Source organism: Polyodon spathula, chromosome 14 (genome assembly GCF_017654505.1).
Source record: "Polyodon spathula isolate WHYD16114869_AA chromosome 14, ASM1765450v1, whole genome shotgun sequence".
NCBI lineage: Eukaryota > Metazoa > Chordata > Actinopteri > Acipenseriformes > Polyodontidae > Polyodon > Polyodon spathula.
The window spans coordinates 30539247-30559186 of record NC_054547.1 but is presented as its reverse complement, the minus strand read 5'-3'; the positions used below and the strand labels follow the sequence as shown (position 1 = coordinate 30559186).

General features: G+C 37.0%; 1 protein-coding gene across 1 annotated transcript in view; it reads left to right on the top strand.

Annotated features, from left to right (window-relative positions):
* Positions 1 to 19940, top strand: part of mcf2l2 (MCF.2 cell line derived transforming sequence-like 2) — a 73033-nt gene that overhangs the window by 13492 nt on the left and 39601 nt on the right. The window contains exons 2-8 of the mRNA XM_041270741.1: positions 4855 to 4938; positions 12519 to 12633; positions 16869 to 16959; positions 17583 to 17702; positions 18646 to 18762; positions 19020 to 19169; positions 19476 to 19600. Coding sequence (XP_041126675.1) covers positions 4855 to 4938; positions 12519 to 12633; positions 16869 to 16959; positions 17583 to 17702; positions 18646 to 18762; positions 19020 to 19169; positions 19476 to 19600 — 802 coding nt within the window. The remainder of the gene's footprint in view (positions 1 to 4854; positions 4939 to 12518; positions 12634 to 16868; positions 16960 to 17582; positions 17703 to 18645; positions 18763 to 19019; positions 19170 to 19475; positions 19601 to 19940) is intronic.

Sequence of the window (19940 nt, the reverse complement as noted above, 5' to 3'; positions counted from 1 at the left end):
TTCATGTGCCTACGCATCTGTGGTTTTATTTAACACACTCTCTGGCTACTGTAAATAGTTTCTATTTGGGTATGCAAAAGTAGTGAGTGATATATTGTAATGCATTAAAAAAACAAAAAGTGCGCTATACTTATGAGTAGATTATTGACTCGCTGCCCTTTATCTGCACATTAATCTGTATTACTTTTTGTTACAATTAGCAATACTAAGCAGACCAATTTATAGTGTTGTCGTGACTCATTTTTAAAATGTTAATTTTTAATTACAGAGCACATATGTTGGTTATTAGTCTTTTGAGTGTCCCTTTACATAACCCGTTTAGGGGAAGGAGTAGCTTCATTTTTGGAGGTGTAGGTGGAGTTTAAGTGTTTCGTTTGCTAGACACATGTGCCGTCCACCTGCAGTTCTGATTTCAGAAGCCAAGCAAAATACTGCACAGTCGAGTCTTCGTGAAAGATTAAAACTTTGACAGGCATGCCAAAACACAGATACGCTAAGTAAAGTCAAAACCATGTAAAAATCATGCTTAAACTACATTGTAAATGTACAGTACAAAACTGGTAAACTGCAAAATGAACAGGCACATTTCCCAATGTAAACCTTTATGAAAGTAGGAACAATGGGAAACTTATTAAGAATGTGTACTGGTAGTTTTAACAATCATATCCAATTAGTCATACCCCTGGTGCATAATATGTCTAGGATCAATACATTTCTATTGTTTGGCTGAAGTCGCTGTATTCAATTATTATACATAATTGTATACATGTCTGTTATCTGATATTAGTCATTTTAGGCACCACAGCTATTCTAATAATAATTACAAAAAAATAAACAATTGAGTCTCTACTGTTGTTAACTTCAAAATGATAAAGTAGCTCTCAGTGTGACTGCACCATAATTGCCAGCCTAAACCTCGAGACCAAGCAGGTACTGTAGCTGTCCAAACCACTCTGGATTTCTTAAACCTAAGATGCCTGATAAACTCAACAAACTTATTGACTGAAGTGATCTGTGCTGCTCTATATTGCTATCACCCAGTAGACAGAATAGTCCCTATGCTGTAATATAAACAAAGCAGAAGAAAGTTAATTAGCTTACAATGCGCATTTGAGATACTGTTTGTAATGTTACACTGGTGTTTTAAAGACTTAGTGCTCTCATAAAATGTAATTTGTTATTTTATTTAGCCTGTTTTGCAAGAGAAATAGAAACTGTACAGCAATCTAATGCACTAGGCAGTGGTAAAAAGCAGCTTTATCATCTGCTGTGAACAATGGATCCCTGGTGTGTTGCCATGGCACTGTGCTTCAGTCAGCTGCTCTCCTCATTATCCCCAGAGCACTGGCGGTTCAATCTGCCGCACAGCAAGATGCCAGTCTCTGCAGGAAAGTGGATTTCTCTGTGTGTGAATAGAATGCAGCGAGGTATAGGGTTCAGTGTTTTTATAGACTCCTGCAAACTTTTTTTCTTTTTTTCAACAGAAATCATTTCACTAGACAAAAAATATAACAGCAACATGATATTCTTATCCTTGCTGTTTGTAAACCTTTCACATTTCCCTCCATTTAATCCTGCAGGATTGAGGTGTGCTCCCTTTGTAGAGATGTGAAGGGAATCCTGCAGCCTATAGCCATTACCTTTGAATCTTACCTTTCATCAGTACTGAATTCACTGTGCTTGATAATTACTAGATCCACTTACTTGGAGTGCTAGAAATTAAGCTCTTAAAATTCATTTTCAAGAGATGTAGTGATTGCTGTGGCAAAAGGGTGTGCTCTACATATTGTGCTCAAAATATTCAGACAAATGTGTAGTGTAACTTTACCATTGAAAGTAGTCATTATGTTTTTAAAAAAATGAAAGCGCAGTGTATTTTAACCAACAACAAACTGTATACAGGCACACAAGTTGCTTCACATTAAAACTATTTTGCTTGAATTATCATGATTTAAAGACAGCTTGTCCAACTGTGACACATTAGTAATGTTTAAGTGTGGAATGATTTTTGTGAAATCCAAGAGAAACGCTAAGGTAAAGTAACAGGAGGATGTATTTTTTGCTGCCATTTTAAAAAGAGAATGAAATGACTTTCAGGCTGCACAGTCAGCCAGAATTCAAATTCAACTTCAGTAGTCACCCTCCTGGCGCACAGATATTTTCTTTTTACAAATGTCCCCTTTTTAAAGTAAATGCAGGCTGTAAATCACATGTTACTTGTTTGTGAAAGAGACACACATGCAAGCTAGAGAAGGCTTGTCTTTGTAGCATTATTCAACTTCGTATTTATGTGTGACCTTTTTTGATTACAGTAAACACATTTTGATAATGGTACCTAATGGTAACGCCTGTTGTTTTTTTTTTTTACAATCTGTTTTGGTGGAATAAATAAGGATTGATAATATAGTACATTATTTTTTTCTATTGTTGTTTAAATTCACTTTGTATCATTTTTATTCATCACATCATGGCAACTTTCTAAAAGTTTAAAGCACCCCCATTGCTATAATAGAGCTCATGTTACACTGTAAAAGAGGTTAATGGTTACACATTGGTGCTTAAGAGGTTAAACATAGTTTTGCGCACTCTATTAAGGCAACAAGGGGGCTTCCTTATGTGTTTTAACGAATAATATATTAGATAAAAACAGCAATCCAATATTTTAAAGCAGTTGAGCCAATCCAAGTAGATGGAAATACTCCTAACTATTTTTAGAACTAAACACAACACCTTAAACACAGAGTTGGTGTAAAATTGCTTAGAATACTTTGTTTCCTGGCAAAGAAAGACATTTTCAAGTTCTTTAATTGCACTTCACTGTCTAGTGATAATAAGTGCTTCAACAAATCCTTTTATTCTGATTATCATTCAGGCATTGAAATAATAACAAAAAATGGCATAGCGTGTATTTGGTCTACTTTCTGAACAGGAAATTGTGCATGTGTAAATTTGCCAGCATTTATCTTATTAAACCTGGTTACGTACAATAAACAGTAGTCATCAGCACAAGGCCATATGGGAAGGCTAATATTACGTAATTTTGTTGTATAATGGCTTAGTTTCATTGGATTCAAAGATGTACGAAAGAATCTGCAAATCACAGAGTGCTTGTTAAATAAAATGAGTTATCCTGCTGACAGTCTCTTTTCCCCTGATGAGATGTGCTGCAATATGCAGAATATAAAGATGCATTCTGGCTTTTTATATGCCTCCCAGTTTATTTACTTTTCCTTTGCATGTAGTGTGTGCCCCAGGTAAATTCGAATAATATACAGCTAATATACTAATGAATATGCTAGTTTTTGTTACATTACTTTTTTTAGCATCACTTTTGTAACTATAGAAAGACAACCCTAGGATAATTAATCAAATAGTTCATACAAACAAATTGACAAGTTTGACCTTAATATTTAGGATTGACTCTTTTTGAAGATATGGATGGACTTAGATATTAATATATTAGTTTTGTTTACTGGTCTGCTGTTGAGTGTCATTCCTAGGCCTGCGAAAGAGTTGTTTAGAAATGTAAACAGCTTGCCTGTGAGTCACGACCGTATTCAAATACATGAACTAGATTTGACATGGCGGTTATTTAAATAACTTGAAGTGGTAGAATCCTGAAGCAGTGCAGCCTGCTGTGTGAGCTGTGCAATTCAGCTGTAATTAGTTTAAAGGGGCAATTACAACAAGTCAAAGCATTCTTTCCTGTCAGCACAGCAACTTTCACGCATGTTCCTTATCATTTTGCTGCAGATGGTTTTAGTTTTTTTTTTTTTTAAATTTCAATTTATCCTACCACTACACTAGAATCACTTTCTGTGCAGCAGGTATTGGGACCCTGTACTGGAAGCCCTATAATCAGCACAATATATGAGCGAGAGGACCAGGTAGTGTCCTTCTACCTACTGTACAGGTATATCAAAGTGAAAAGAAAAAGTCTGGAAATAAAGAGCCTTGGCCTCTACCAGAATTCCCCTTCATTGTAGCCAAGCCTTTAAAGGTTTAAATGTTTAAGCAGCCAATAAAAATACAAATTGTATTTTACTGCAGTACACATGTATAGTATTGTATTATACATTTAACCACCATTGTCCTGTTTCATCTGTATCCTGCATTTAATTTATTAAAGTTTTAACTTATTAAACTCTGGAGTTAAGTCAGGCTCAACATATGTGAATCTTTTTAGACAGTGGGTTTATTTGGCACTAGTGTTGTCTAATTAGTAGGGTGTAAAGGAAATGGTTGGAGCTACCAAGAATACTTAGTTCTGTGTTGTGGTTCTACTGCATCTCAGCTCTTAAATGCTGTTTAAGTGAATCTTTGTTCTAAATATAATGGCAGTTTCATTGTGAATCTTCAGTTGAGAAGAGCGAGTCCTTTTTAATGTGTGGACTTTATTAATGCAGTCTGTTATTTCCCTCAACAGTGTGGGGTTTGTAAAACAGGGAATTATGGGAAGGTGAGGAAAGAGTCTTTGGTGTCTAAACTAGACATTCATTTAAAAAAAATGCACTTTGACAGTGTTTTATAGGCAGGAAGTCTTTAGACGAGCTGCAGAACAGCAGAAAATGCATGACCTCCACTAGGTTTTTCCAATTCGCTTATAAAACCAGCTTAAACAAAAAACACCAAAAAATGAAAACATACAGTAAAATGAAAAAGACCCATGAGAAGACTTTCCATGCATCATAGACTATCTGCTATGAAAATGGTCATATGACTAAACCAGTGTTGGCCTGGATTGTAATTCCTGCAGATCAGCTTTTGTGTATGTATCTTAGTCAGTGTCATTTTGTTATGATACTAAAAGCTGTCCTTGACTTACTGCTATTATTTTCTCTTCCTTTCCTTTAGATGAAATAATGCAGCAGGAGATACGACCTCTGCTGGCAGTCGATATCATAGAGCAGCTTCACAGACAATTCGCCATTCTCTCAGGTAAGGACCCTATTCTCCTTTTCAATTGCTGTTCATTATTTTACTTATGATTCTGTATGTGTGTTTGTGCACATGCCTCTTCCCCCCCAGACACACACCCACACACTCTGCCATCTGTGTTTTAATAGTAATTATCATAAACAGAATTAATATTAATAAAAGAAAAACAGCATAACACATATTTTATTTAAGCACATTCTGCATTAAAGACCTTGCAAGTCAGTATCTGACAGAACAATCCTATGCCAAGAGATCATTTTCCATTTTAGTGTATTGGGCTAAATCCTGAGCTCCCTAGAAACCAACACAAGAGGAAATTGCAAACATAATACTGATCCACAAAAAGGGAAACAAAACTGAACCAAGTAACTACAGACCAGTAAGCCTGACTTCTATTATATGCAAACTTATGGAAACTATAATAAGATCCAAAATGGAAAATTACCTATATGGTAACAGGGTCCTGGGAGACAGTCAACATGGTTTTAGGAAAGGGAGATCGTGCCTAACTAACTTGCTTGATTTTTTTGAGGATGCAACATCGATAATGGATAATTGCAAAGCATATGACATGGTTTATTTAGATTTCCAGAAAGCTTTTGACAGAGTCCCGCACAAAAGATGAATTCTCAAACTGAAAGCAGTTGGCATTCAAGGAAACTCATGTACATGGATTAGGGAGTGGTTAACATGTAGAAAACAGAAAGTACTGATTAGAGGAAAAACCTCAGAATGGAGTGTGGTAACCAGTGGTGTACCACAGGGATCAATATTAGGTCCTCTGCTATTCCTAATCTACATTAATGATTTAGATTCTGGTATAGTAAGCAAACTTGTTAAATTTGCAGACGACACAAAAATAGGAGGAGTGGCAAACACTGTTGCAGCAGCAAAGGTCATTCAAAATGATCTAGACAAGATTCAAAACTGGGCAGACACATGGCAAATGACATTTAATAGAGAAAAGTGTAAGGTACTGCACGCAGGAAATAAAAATGTACATTATAAATATCATATGGGAGATACTGAAATTGGAGAAGGAATCTATGAAAAAGACCTAGGAGTTTTTGTTGACTCAGAAATGTCTTCATCTAGACAATGTGGGGAAGCTATAAAAAAGGCTAACAAGATGCTCGGATACATTGTGAAAAGTGTTGAATTTAAATCAAGGGAAGTAATGTTAAAACTGTACAATGCACTAGTAAGACCTCATCTTGAATATTGTGTTCAGTTCTGGTCACCTCGCTATAAAAAAGATATTGCTGCTCTAGAAAGAGTGCAAAGAAGAGCGACCAGAATTATTCCGGGCTTAAAAGGCATGTCATATGCAGACAGGCTAAAAGAATTGAATCTGTTCAGTCTTGAACAAAGAAGACTACGCAGTGACCTAATTCAAGCATTTAAAATTCTAAAAGGTATTGACAATGTAGACCCAAGGGACTTTCTTGACATGAAAAAATAAACAAGGACCAGGGGTTACAAATGGAGATTAGACAAAGGGGCATTCAGAACAGAAAATAGGAGGCAGTTTTTTACACAGTAATGTTGTTGAAGCTGACACCCTGGGATCCTTCAAGAAGCTGCTTGATGAGATTCTGGGATCAACAAGCTACTAACAACCAAACGAGCAAGATGGGCCGAATGACTTCCTCTCGTTTGTAAACTTTCTTATGTTCTTAAATGTCATCACATTATACAGACTAGACAGGTAGAAGTAAATAAAGCTAAATAAATATCATACTTAACAAGGAGCGGCTGTGTCTACGAGATAAGTCTCATTGCAGTGCACTCAAGTGTTATCAAAGTGGACTCACCTAAAATAGTTACAGTATGTATTTCTAACCAGTAAAGCCTTTCAGGTTATACTGGTGAGAATGCCCTTGTTGTTTATACAAGGATCTTATTAATAAAAGTCTGTCCTGTAATGTAGGAATGTAATGCTCCAGAAATGTTTTTTTCTTCTTTTGTCTGGCTGTAGGTTGGTACGCTAATTATTTCCAGTGATATGTGTGTAACACCTGACCAGTTTTTTTTTCCTTTAATACACTCTCTAAAGCAACAAATTCCCATAATTCCCTCCCCTCAGTATCATCCCTGAGCATTCCAATTTTGTATTAGTATTGAATGTGTATATGTATGGATTTTCAATAGCGCTGTAGCTGGAGTTTCTAGTAAAATATTTAGAGTTATTAAATAATATGTCAAACCACGATGTTTATCTATTATTAACGCACCTTCCCCAGGTATCAAAACTAAAATTCAAAGGCCAGGTTAAAAACATTAATTTAGTACTGACCATGGTTCATTTCTAAGAGTGTTTTGAAAGGGTTGCTGTAGCTCATAAATCGCATGTGGAAAGTATTATTTGCCCTCTTCCTCTGTATTCACCATCGTTATGAAATCTGAACTGGGGATTACAGTAGGTTTACACTGTCAGATAATAGCCCCAAATTGCACTGAAAAATACATGCAAATTGAATGATCAGTATGGCAGCCAGTTCTCTATTTAAATAGTCCAGCCCTAAATTAAATTAAGGACAAGCAAATAGCTGAAAAGTAAACCGAGATCCCAACTGTTTGATCTCCATGTTGACTGTTGATAGCATGAGTAAATGTTATGGAAAGCTATTTGTTGGATTATAGCAAGCTGTTCCATCTTTGGGAGGTCAGTGGCACACATTATAATGCACTTTCACTTTGGACATGACAAACTGGGAGCTCAGTTCAGTTTTATTTTTTGCTGGAGGGAAATTGGAAATGCTAATGCGTTAATTGAATCTAGGTATATGTCGCTCCTAACTTTTTTTTTTCTCTGCGCTTCCCTTCAGACACAAATTATTTGAATTTAGGGGCCTATTAATTTTTTTTTTCTGATGCATGCATTCTATCTAAAATAATGAAAAAGTGAGAGAGACATGTCCTCCGTGTGTGTTTAAAACTTTTCCAACCTGTGCACCACTTCCAACACTGTGTCAAATACTTTCTTTTTCCAGCAGAGTGCGCCAGAGAGCTTTTACAGGTTTGCTTATGGACTGAATACATCTTTATTTTTAAATTCCAAATAATTGAATAACTTAATTTGTTTAATACAGTCCTTGGCTACTGTTTTAATAAACACTCTTGCAATATTATTATCATACTGTATTATTTAAAAGACTTGTTGATTGACAACAAGACTACTAATGTACTGTATTTAATAGGCTGTATTGTTTTAACAGGTTTTTTTTTTTTTAATTCTATATAAAAATGTAATTTAAGTTGCATATGTTAAATCTGAAAATGACTTTAACTACATGTAACTCAAAATAACATACTGCATAGTATATTATCAGGGTCAATATTTAGGTGCTTTTCTTTGTTTTCCCGATACTGTTTGTGTGTAAAAATCAATACTGTCTCAAAAACAACATTATCTTTGGGTCAGGAATAATGCGTTGTGCTTCCGTGTTGATCACCTGAAGTCTGCAATCTGCACTACTGGCCTTGTCCCAGTCTAGATCCGTTCTCATCTGTTGCTGAGCTTTTAATACATTTCCCCATTTCTTTCATTTTTATTTGAATTCTCTTAGGGTCTGCAGTATTGGCCCTCAACATGTAGTTGTTCCGAGAATGCCCAAATCTACTTCATCCACTGTGGAACAGACAAACCCCCTTTTTTAAAGCTGATGGTAGTATTCCTTCACAATGTATTAATTTTTGTGGTTGGTAGATGCCACTCCATTTCATTCATGCCAACCCATCAACATTTATTGCAAAAATAGCTTTTTTTTAAAAAACATAAATAAAAATATGATACATGACAATGTTTGTGACGGTAAGGCTTTATATTTACTATTGTGACCTTCCCTTGTTGCAGATATTCTTAGGTTTGATGTATGTATTTTGATATTTTTTTATTGTAATTCTTTTGTAATGATCAGTCCGTTTCTGCTTTCTGCCTGGACGATTTAGCGCTGAGGTTATAAACATCTCCAGATGTCCCTGTGGCTGAGTGGTTATAAGGCAGGCCAGATGTTTTTCAGAAATGCAGTACAAAGATGTAGCAGTGGTTACTATGGCTAGGGTTGTTAATCAGGTTCCGAGAATCTGCATTCTTAGATAATGGCTGTAGCAGACAAGAGAACTGACTGTAAACAGGCAAGTTGAATGTCAAGGGCGCTAACACTTGCTGTAATCATCTGTGTATAAAGACTCAAAATAACACCTGAAATATAAGAGCTTGTACTGAGAGGACGATCCCTTCAAGCAGTGCCATGCACAGTACGTTACATAAAAACCTTACTGGGTTAGAAACACCTGCCCTACCACTGTCCTCTTGCTGTACGGTTTCCATGAGGAGGCCTCACTCATTTAGCCTTACAAGTGTATTTTGATTTGTTCTAGCAGGCTATGTGACCATTCTTCAGTTATCACTGCCAGTCTGTTCCCTAGAATGGTGAAAATGATGCATTTAAAATATCTGTGATTTGTCCAGTCTTGGATGCAGAAGCACAAATTCAGATCTGATGCTTTGCCTGTTGTACCTCAACAGAAGATGCAGCTTTTATATATTGCAGAATATATGTTTTTGTTGGTCTGCAGTACACAATAGACATTGATGCTGTAAAGGAACTTGTTGGAAAATCATTGTCGAATCTCAAATTTATTTTACAATCCACTATTTATTGGAGCCACTGTTGCATGAGAGGTGAGATAGCACAGAGAGTCTTGTGGTGATGGAGAGCAAGCAAATGAATTGCTGGAGTGCATATAGTTCGCCCAGGAGCTGACAGGACACATACAGGACTATGATGGAAGAGATAACCATCGTGGCAATTATTTTTGACCTAGAAATGTGGAGGAAGGAGTATGATTGTATGGGGTGGTTGACTGATAGAGTAATGGGGAATGAGGAATGTCAGGTGATATTGAGAAAGCGATTGACTCAGGCTATAATTAGTGACCCATATGAAAAAATATATAATAGAGTAAACATTGAAACACTGCAGTAGCAGGCAATATGAACACTGTGTCTGACAGATTACTGAAATTCAAACTAGAGTCATTTGTGGAAGACAGTATCTGTAAACAGTGTGCAAAGGGATGAAGGATAACTTTCCAGAGAAAAGGGAACTATGTCAGAGTGGAATAAATCAGACATGCTGAAGATGACTAGTATCCCAACCACAGTCACTCTCATACATTTTCACTTTAATAGATTAAAGATTAGTTACAGTGGAACACTCAGAGTGAAACTGGGCATTTCCTGTGGAAAGCATCGTCGCTATGTTGAAGTGACAAGCAGTGGTGATCAATGGTCATGGGCATCTGACTAGTGTTAGACGAGAGGATTGGAAGGGTGGACCCCATCAACCCACTATTTTTTGGTGAAACACCATTTTTCACACTCCATCTTCATTGTTATTTATCTTGAATAGTAACCTATTTTATTTCTCCCCAACACTTCATCGTTTAATGTTTCCGACGCAGCTGTTCCTTGTATTGCATCTGCGTGTGCTCTCTGGCTAAACAGGAACTGGAGTCTTTACTGAAATTGACAAGTGGCACTGTGAACTGAAACTTTTTCGCGGCCGATTTTTGAAAATCCAGTATTGGACAAATAATATTTCTCAAGAACAGGCAAGGATAGCCCTACTAGTTTAGAGAGAGTTTCCCTTTTATTTATTCTGGGCTGGGAGCCTTTCATATTCAATCTACCCAACAGTGAGATTGGCAGCATTTTACACTTTAACACGTTCAACTGTTAATTCTAATTATTCCACTGATTATTGGTAGCCTAAACCTTAGTTCCAAATCACCACATAATATAATACTCTACATGCAAATAAACATTTTCCCATTCAACTAACAGTATGATTTTTCATGGACCCAGGCTCCCCAATTAATATCTTCATCTTTTTAGGTGTAAAATTGACTGCACTAATACTGTAAATGTGAACAAATCCCCAGGGGCTTTACCCCTACACCCCATTGGGGCCTGACCCCTCACATTGTGTAACCCTATAGAGTCCACTCATTATTTTCTACATCAGACCCTTAATTGCCAAAATATGATTTATTAATACATTCATTGAGTTGCATGGAGATGTCAATTGAACGGAAGGCAATGCTAACATTGTCCTTGTCCCTTTAAACAAGACTAGGGCACGGCTATCATAAAACTGAATTAGGGCGCGGCTATGATTTAAAGCAGTTTAAAAAAATTTTAAAGCAGTTTTTATCTCAGAATCTTCAAATTTTTTTGGTAGTTATGTTAGTGGAAGAATTCAAAATATTCTCATTGTTATTGTTTGGCATTCATAGTAATGGGAATTATTTATCTAATTCCTCTCTTGGCTAGCTCTCAGTTTTCAAAAACATGCAAAATAATAAACTTTTAATTAAGTTCATGTGTGACGTTCTCATAATCATTGATTGGTACTGTAAAAAAACATGGATCTTTCCATAATATGCTTTGTTGTGGGATGTATTATATTGTTTTCATGTAAGCCATGCCTCAAAAGAAAATTTGAAAAATGTATAATAAATTATATTTTAAAACATGCAGATTTTCACCTTTTTCCAAGTGACATAGAAGAACAATTTGAGTATATAAGAGCTGTGCAATTTTACAAGGATTTCAAATCAGAAATCAGAATTGAAATAGCTTGTTCAGTTGCACAAGCTATTTCAAACGCTACACAAGGTTTTGTGATGTGTGTATTTTACAAATCAGCTGAAATGGCGAATGCAGACCAGCTGAAAGAGAACTGAAACTGGAAACATAATATTATCCTGTTTGTGATAAAAGTAAGTTATTTATGTGTGTGTGTGTGTGTGTAAATATATATATTTATGTCGCAATCTCTGGAAAACATTTTCAAAACAAGAGATAAAATAAAAATGTATATAATAAAAATAACAGTAGAAAAATAAATAAGGGGGATCTCAGACGTTCGTTCAGTATCTTGTCTCAAGCTTTTGTATGAGTTGTAGATCAGCACTTTTGGACATGTGGAACGGGAGATACAGACGTTTGAAATAGTTAAGCGCCAATACCATTCCCCATTAAACTCAGCTGCAATAGAGGCATGTCCCACCCACCGCAGGCCTAAACCAATTACATGGGGACATTCACTGCAGTCATGGCTTGGACAGCTGAGAGATTACAAGAAACGTCATCGTGACTATCATGAAATTAAAGTGAGTCGGCAGCATAGGGTTAATAAATCTATCCGTTTAAAACATTTTTTTTTTTTTTAAACTGAGCAATTTTTCCGCTCCAACCCCTCCCCCCCCAGTTTGCGCCCTAGACGCTCGCCTCTGCCCTAGTTACAAGCCTGACCATTTTCTCAATATCTATCTGCTTTAGCAGGAATAAACACACCAAATAAACTTAACAAACCTGAAATAAACAACTCAGACATTTTATTTAGAGGCTTGTAGTTTGTCTTAAGTTTTTCTTATTTGTTTTAGAATTGTAATTTTTGTTTTGTCCTATCAGGAAGAAAATAAATGACACTGGCAATCATTTAGAGTAAATAGCTGAATCTGGTGAGAATGGAAGCACTTATTCATGTTTTGTTGTTGTTATTTTGCAGGGGGGAGAGGCAACAATGGAGCTCCGATAATAACATTCCCCGAATATTCTGGTTTTGGGGGTCTTCCTGATGAACATTTCCTTAACGTTGTAACATATCTCACTAGCATTCCCAGGTAAGATCAGTATTAATGTGTCAAGGTTATACTGGATGGGCAAAAACCAGGGATCCACAAACATGTAGTGACACCAGTCTGGGTAGCAAAGCAGGAACAGGAACAGTATGTGACTGAATGGTGCATCAATATACATAAATGTCACTAGCTTCAAATTACATTTTCTTAGTTGTTTTTATCATCCCCTTACAAATACTCAAATATAGTGGGTTTGTTTTTTAAGTATGTGAAACCAGTCCTGAGGCTCACATACAGTGAGACTACAAGAAGTGTAATCGCAAAGCTCAAAACTCAGGGAAAGACAGGGGCAGACCTGACAAAGAGAAGGTATTGTGTAATACTTGTAAAACTATATGTGTTTGTTCCTGATAAACAGGTCAGCTGTCCAGTTTATAGTTAATGACTTGCAAAGTGTAGTGTAGCATTCCTAAGGAGTTGAGCTTTGGTTTTGTTTATTTTGTTTTGTATGAAAATAATTCCAGGCAGGTGTATTTAATTACACCTGATTCTGGCTCAATAAAACAACAATCAGTTAAACAATTAACCCTTAATCAAATAATTATGTGGCTATGCAAAACAGCCACAGAATTCCTTCCCCATCGTGCAGGGCTCTGCCCTGTCACGTTGTAAAAACATTATTTATGACCAAGGCTTGGCTATAGTCTCTTGCTAATATGTCAGTTATTCCACTAAATACCACCATTATTTTGTTGTGGTACATGCTGTTAGTGTTTCCTTCTTAAATGTGACTAACTCTCACCACTATGCATGGACTCAGAACACCTCTCCACCCAACAAAGGCTTCTTTCACAGTCATTTCACTAACATGGTACACATATAAAAACAAATAGGGATTGAGCTTTCTGTGTGGGTCTGTTAGGAATATCATAAAGAGATACTGTTAAGAGTTCTTCACATGACAGGGCTACTCCCAGCATGCAACTTGAAACTGATATTTAACTAACTGGCTTTTACACAGTTTTGGAGACCCCATGACTTGATTATATATATCAGTCCTAGTAAATGTAATTATCCTTCTCACAATAAAAATGTTATGTTGTGTCATGGCGTATGGAATTAATAAGAACCCCCTTACTCTTTATACATATGAAACCCTAACCTTTAACACATATGTTTGGGTGGTTGCACAGACCCTGATTAACGCAAATCTTCGATACGAGTAGCCCAGAGCTACTGGTAATCAGGGTCTGTAAAATCGGCCATAATTTGAAAGCCATTCTCCCACCCATTGACTTACATTTTTCTAGGGAAAAAAAAAGAACTTACAAAGGTGGCAACCTCAATGCGTTATCGATTCAAAAGCAAAACTCATGTTTTATGTTGATGGATACTTCTGTTGAAAATGACTTTTGTATTGCAGCTATGTTGCTATGCCAATACAAAAGGAAATGTTAAGCAATGTCTGGTGTTGCCAATACAAGCAATAACAACAAACCTCTTTATTCAGCTTGGAAACATTATTAATGAAGGGCTGTTGTGGTATTCTACTTAAAACCCTGTCAGAGTTAAGTACTACTGAAACACAGGGGGCGGTTAGTCTCTTAAAATTCAGCTAGCTCCCTAATGTGACTGTAGAACAACTGTCGCAGCACAAGGCTACCGTTACTAGAGTAAGAACTCCAACACCCAATACTGCCTGTAATGTGTGTGCCGACTACTTCACTTGGAGGTTAAACAGGTTTCTAGGCCCCGAACCCAACACCAATTTGGGCTAACAGAATACTACGGCAAAACACTAAATGATTATTATAACTTGAAATGGTTCCCCTTCTCGCAAGTTCGAAACTTGTACCTAGTTTTGGAACAGCTGTACAACTCACCCCTTTCCCATATAAGGGCAAAGACACACAGATTCCAGCAGAAAACACTTTATTATACAACAATATAAAAACAATATAAAAAGAAAAGGAACCCAAGTCCAAAGCAAACTCTACCACTTTTAACTAGGAGTTGAAAGTATCAACAAAAAAAACCATAAATACAATGCAGTCCCTCCAGGCTCTTTGTAGTGGTGATATTAGTGCGGAAAAACTGACGCACTGTCCAATTACCCCACGTTTTCACTACAATACAGTGCAATCCAGAATCCAAATGATGTGTTTGGATCGTAAAAGCAAACCAAAACTGTTGACCAATAAAATCAAGCACTTTCTACTTTTTTTAAAACAAAAGATCCAACCCCGCTTTGTGCTTTGTATATTGAAATATAGCAAATAAGAAATTAAAAAATAATAAATGTGGCCAATAATTTATCGTTTCACTAGAGTCTCTATAAAGAGTTAGGGGAGCTTATCTCAAGTAAGCAGCTGCCAAAAGACCCTAAGCAAGTACAACGCGGCAGCCCAGATCCTTTAACAACGCATTGTATCCTCAATCCCAGCTGTCCGTTTCTGAGTCCTGGTAAGTTTCCAGTGGTTATTCCACACTTTAACACCGTCTCCTCTCACACCGTCCCATTCACTGAATATAATCTGATCTGGCTGTCCACACGTCCTGTTCTGCCATGATATTCTACTCCTCCACAGCAAACAGCTCCTCCGCTCTGTCACAGTCTGTTTGCATGGGAACTCACCAATACAAGTGATAAATATAAAATAAACACATTAAATAATAAACCTGCCTAACAAATATAAAGCTAGTCACCCCATGTGACGCATCCATTAGAAACTGAAACAGTTAATAAGACCATCAAGTTTAAATTGTATTAAATATACAATATCTGTCTTTCCTCAGGAAACTTGTTTCCATATCAAGGTGAAAGATTAAACCCCAAGGTTGAGGATTAAACTTTAAATTATCTCCAGCCCTGAGAGCAGCTTTAGATAGCTGATTAGAGCACTGTTTGGAGTTGCTCAGGCATAAAAATTAGAAAGTAGGCCCTATTGTTTTGTGTTGGCAGTTCATAGGCCATCACAATAGAACGGCAGTTTGAACATGCAAGCAGCAGATGAGTTTTTCTGATTACCGTTTGTTTGATTAACCTAATATAATATTGGTCCGTAATCATCATCACTATTTATTAAATGTAATTGAATGTTCTATATTTCTAGATAAATAAACTACAGTAGATCTTATTGTATGTACATGATACATTTGAAAGCAAGATGACTAAATCACATACTGATAGCTAACAGATATGGCTAGGCATTCACTCACAGTGAAAGGCCTCCAGAAATATATTTAGCGGATAGCAGTTTCGCATTTTGAGCAAATGAAGCAAATATCTGTGTTGCTAAGCAATACAGGTCACAACAGACCTATGAGAGAAATGCACTGAAACACTGGAATTATTCACGCTGTTATTCTTCCTGCATTTGTCCTGGCGTCACATCAATGCCAACCTGTCATAGATGCATACCAGTATAGCTGAACAAATAGCATCACACAATATAACATGAACAGAATAAAACAAAAGAAACAAACAGTGCATTTCTAATACATTTTTATTAAATGTAAATCTATTATTCCAGTTTATTAGGTTAGCAGCAGTAGAAGGCATGTGTTGGTAGTAGATTTGACCTCATGATCTGTTGAAACCTGTTGAGACTATAAACATTCAGATTTTCCAGAAACTAACAAATACTTCCACTATTTCTTTTCAAAAGTAGCTCCTCTGAGAGAGGTTAGTGAACCATACCAAAGTGTTGGGTAGTGTCTTTTTTTTTTTCTTTCAATAATATATTTCTTCTCGTCATGGGTTCAATGATATATTTTTTTTACCAACCCTTACTTCTCACACAAAACTACTATACTGGACTTTTTTTACTTTATTTAAATAAAATGGTGCAGCAGATTTTTTTTAACTGATCTGGGATGCACACTGGAGCCATCTGTCTGATGGGAATACAGTTATTCCCATCAGACGGGAGGCAGTGTGGTCCAGTGGTTAAAGTCCTCTGCTACTGACTGACTCACTGTGTGACCCTGAGGAAGTCTCCCTCCCTGTACTCCACTCTGCAGATTAGATGCTAAATCAATGTCCTATTGTAAGTGACTCTGCAAATAATGCACAGTTCACAGCCTACCTCAGTAAAGCACTTTGTGATGGTGGTCCACTAGGAAAGGCGCTATATAATTATTATTATTATTATTATTATTATTATTATTATTATTATTATTATTATTATTATATCAGTGTGCCTTTTTTATTAAAGATTATTTGTGCAACTGTAGAATTGTTTCAGACAGTTTTTTGTTATGTTTTTCTGCTTTAGTCTGGAGGCTGCCAGCATTGGCTTCATCATTATTATAGACCGACGCAGGGACAAATGGAGTGCTGTGAAGGCTTCATTGACACGGATAGCGGTATGAACATGAAAGCTACATGCATCTTTAATAAATTAGCATTGCCTTTACAGTGCCCTTCTTCAATTTACATAATGAAAAGTATACATGAAGAATAGTGGTTCCCAAAAGTATAGGCCCCTCAAATCATTTCAATGCAAACAGCACCAGTTCATACTGATATTGCAAACTCTTAGGAAATGTAGTAGAAGTGAAAATTCTTCTCAGCACTTGCTGTTTTCAATTTCTGTAAAACCATCTGATTTTGAAATATGAATTTGAACATAACTATATACAAGTACACATATACACTACCCTTCAACAGTGATTGTGACAGATGAAAATGTTTGAGGGAGGGGGGATGATTATTTGCCCCATTGCTGACTAGATACATTGGGATCCCTGAGTACTACAGCTTTCTTAATGACTTTTTAGATAAGTAATGTCTTAAAGCACTGGTGACTTCAGTAATGATTGAGTTCTGATTGGTAGACTGGGGAGTGGCAATTCAATTCAATTTACAAATTCTTACTTACTTTACAATTTTTCAATAAGTAAAACATTGGAGAAAAGAAGTGTTGCTTTTAGAGATCCCAGGTTTCAAAGACAGGGATTTCAGTGCTGTGGCTGCTTGTCGCCTGTAGGGGGCATTCCCAGGGAACCTGCAGCTTGTTCTGGTGCTTCGTCCCTCCCGCTTCATTCAGAGAACCATCGCTGACATTGGCATGAAGCTGCACCGAGATGACTTTAAAATGAAGGTACCGGTAAGCATGTGCTCCTGCTCTTGTGTGTTTATTACAAGTCCCACTTAAACTGCAAGTTTCCCCTTACTGTATGTTTTTCCTGTACTGTTTTTCAGTGGAGCAGATTTGTATTTGAAATGCAAATATGATATCAACATAGTACATTTGATGCATCTTCAGACATGCTTCAATCCCCAAGCAGATAAAAGCATCCTGACGGTATATCTCGTCGTGTGTGCATGTTGCGTGAGCTGTGTGGTTTACCAGTGACCATGTTGCAATGTCTCTAACAGCTGACTGAGTTGAGCAGTAGCTAAGCTTGTTGGCCTTCAGATCTGTGTTCAGTCCTCAGTTGTTCCCTTATATTAGTTTAAAAGTAGATATAGCTAACAAAGTCATTCCAGAAATATTACTTATTGGGGTTCAAATGTGCCGCTTTGAAATAAGTACACATTACAGCAAACATGTACTTTCATTTAAATCATATGTATCTGGTACTAGGTTAAAATAAAGCTCTGTTTGCTTTAAGAATACTGGCATACTTTTAGCAGTCCCTTCATCCTATGCAGTGCAGGTATCATTAAACGGCGAGAAGGAAGAATAAATCCAGCCATGTTTGGCTGGTGCTGTATTTGAAGTACCAGCCATGTTGTGCATTGGGGGCATGTTGCAGTGTAACATGTTTCAGTGGTCTTAACCCAATTCCTTGTGGGTAGGTGTCAACATCACTAAACTACCATCACCACTGGAACTAATATGCAACATGCTGATGGATTAACTAGCCATGCTGTTGATGCTGCATCAATGGGATCCTTTAAGACAAATTTCATTCGTAAATGCTTTGGTTCTTATGTCCTTGTATAGAAGCCTTGAATGAATATGGAGGCTGAAACCTCATCTACATCATCTGAGGGCAGGATTGAGGCGCATCAAGACAATTTACTATCGCTTTTATCTTTTCTAGATCATCATGTTAAACTCCGTCTCAGATTTACATGGCTACATTGATAAAAACCAGCTTACATGTGAACTTGGAGGAACCTTAGACTACTGCCATAACCGGTGGATTCATCATCGAACTGTAAGTACCAGCACATGAAATCAAGGGGGGCGTGCAGGGGAAAGATTAACATTTGGTGGAATGTAAGATGGCACGATTGATATGAAGACCAAAGGTCATGTTTAAAGAAGTATTTCTGACTAAAATATCCTCCACATGTACATAAAGTGAAATAGATTTAAAGCCAGAGATAGGGGCTTCTCTAGGGTGCTTTTACTATGAAATTGGCTGAACATGGTAGGAATCCTGTCCTGGTTTTCAATTCCGTGGCTCTGCAGGCTATTGAGAATTTTGCCGTGACGGTGAAGACGACGGCGCAGATGCTGCAGATGTTTGGTACCGATCTGGCTGAGACAGAACTCCCGAATGACGTTCAGTGTACAGAGGATCTCCTGGTCTCCCATACAGAAAAGCATGACAAGCTCAAGGTTTGTATGCAGGGAAACTTATGTATGCATATAATAATGTGGTTTAAAATTATATATTACGCCAAACTAATAGCTGAAATAAAAAACAAACAGGATACATGTGCATAGCAATTGTGAAATCAAGGAGGTAATGACAAAGATCAATGACAATCCAACTCACTCTCCCCAGCTGAGTGTTTTAACGTTTGTACAAAAGGGTCAGGCTTGTCTGCATGGTTAGTTAAGAGCTGGTATTTCATTGCTCCTTTTCTCCTGCAGGGGGTCGGCTATATTTAACTTCATTTAAATTAAATTTCTTTTCGCCAGGCTGAACTCCAACTTGCATTGAAACAGGGAAACACCATCCTCTCTTGCATTAAGGAACAAGCAACCAAAAACACAAGCTACAAACTCAACCCTGACGAACTGGAAAATGTCGCTACAGTTGAACGGTTTGTGATTCTAAGCTTTCTACAATAAGTACAGCCTTTGTCCAACACAGTAAAGTAAACAACCTAACAAGGATTATAGAAAGAGGCCCCAGATTTGTGTGTTTACAACCCATTGAATGGAACATCATCAAGGAATGTTATCCTGTTGCTCTGGGTCCTCAGGGACATCATGAAACACCAGCAGGTCAATATGAACGATTCAGTTGGCTGATTACAACCTTCTCAGCCTAGCCGTATTAAAACATCCTTTTTAAAATACAAGTTTCAAGTGTCCTTTTTTACTTTTTGCCTTTTAAAGAGAGTATGCACATTGAGTTGCCTGCAGTATTAGTCAGCCATA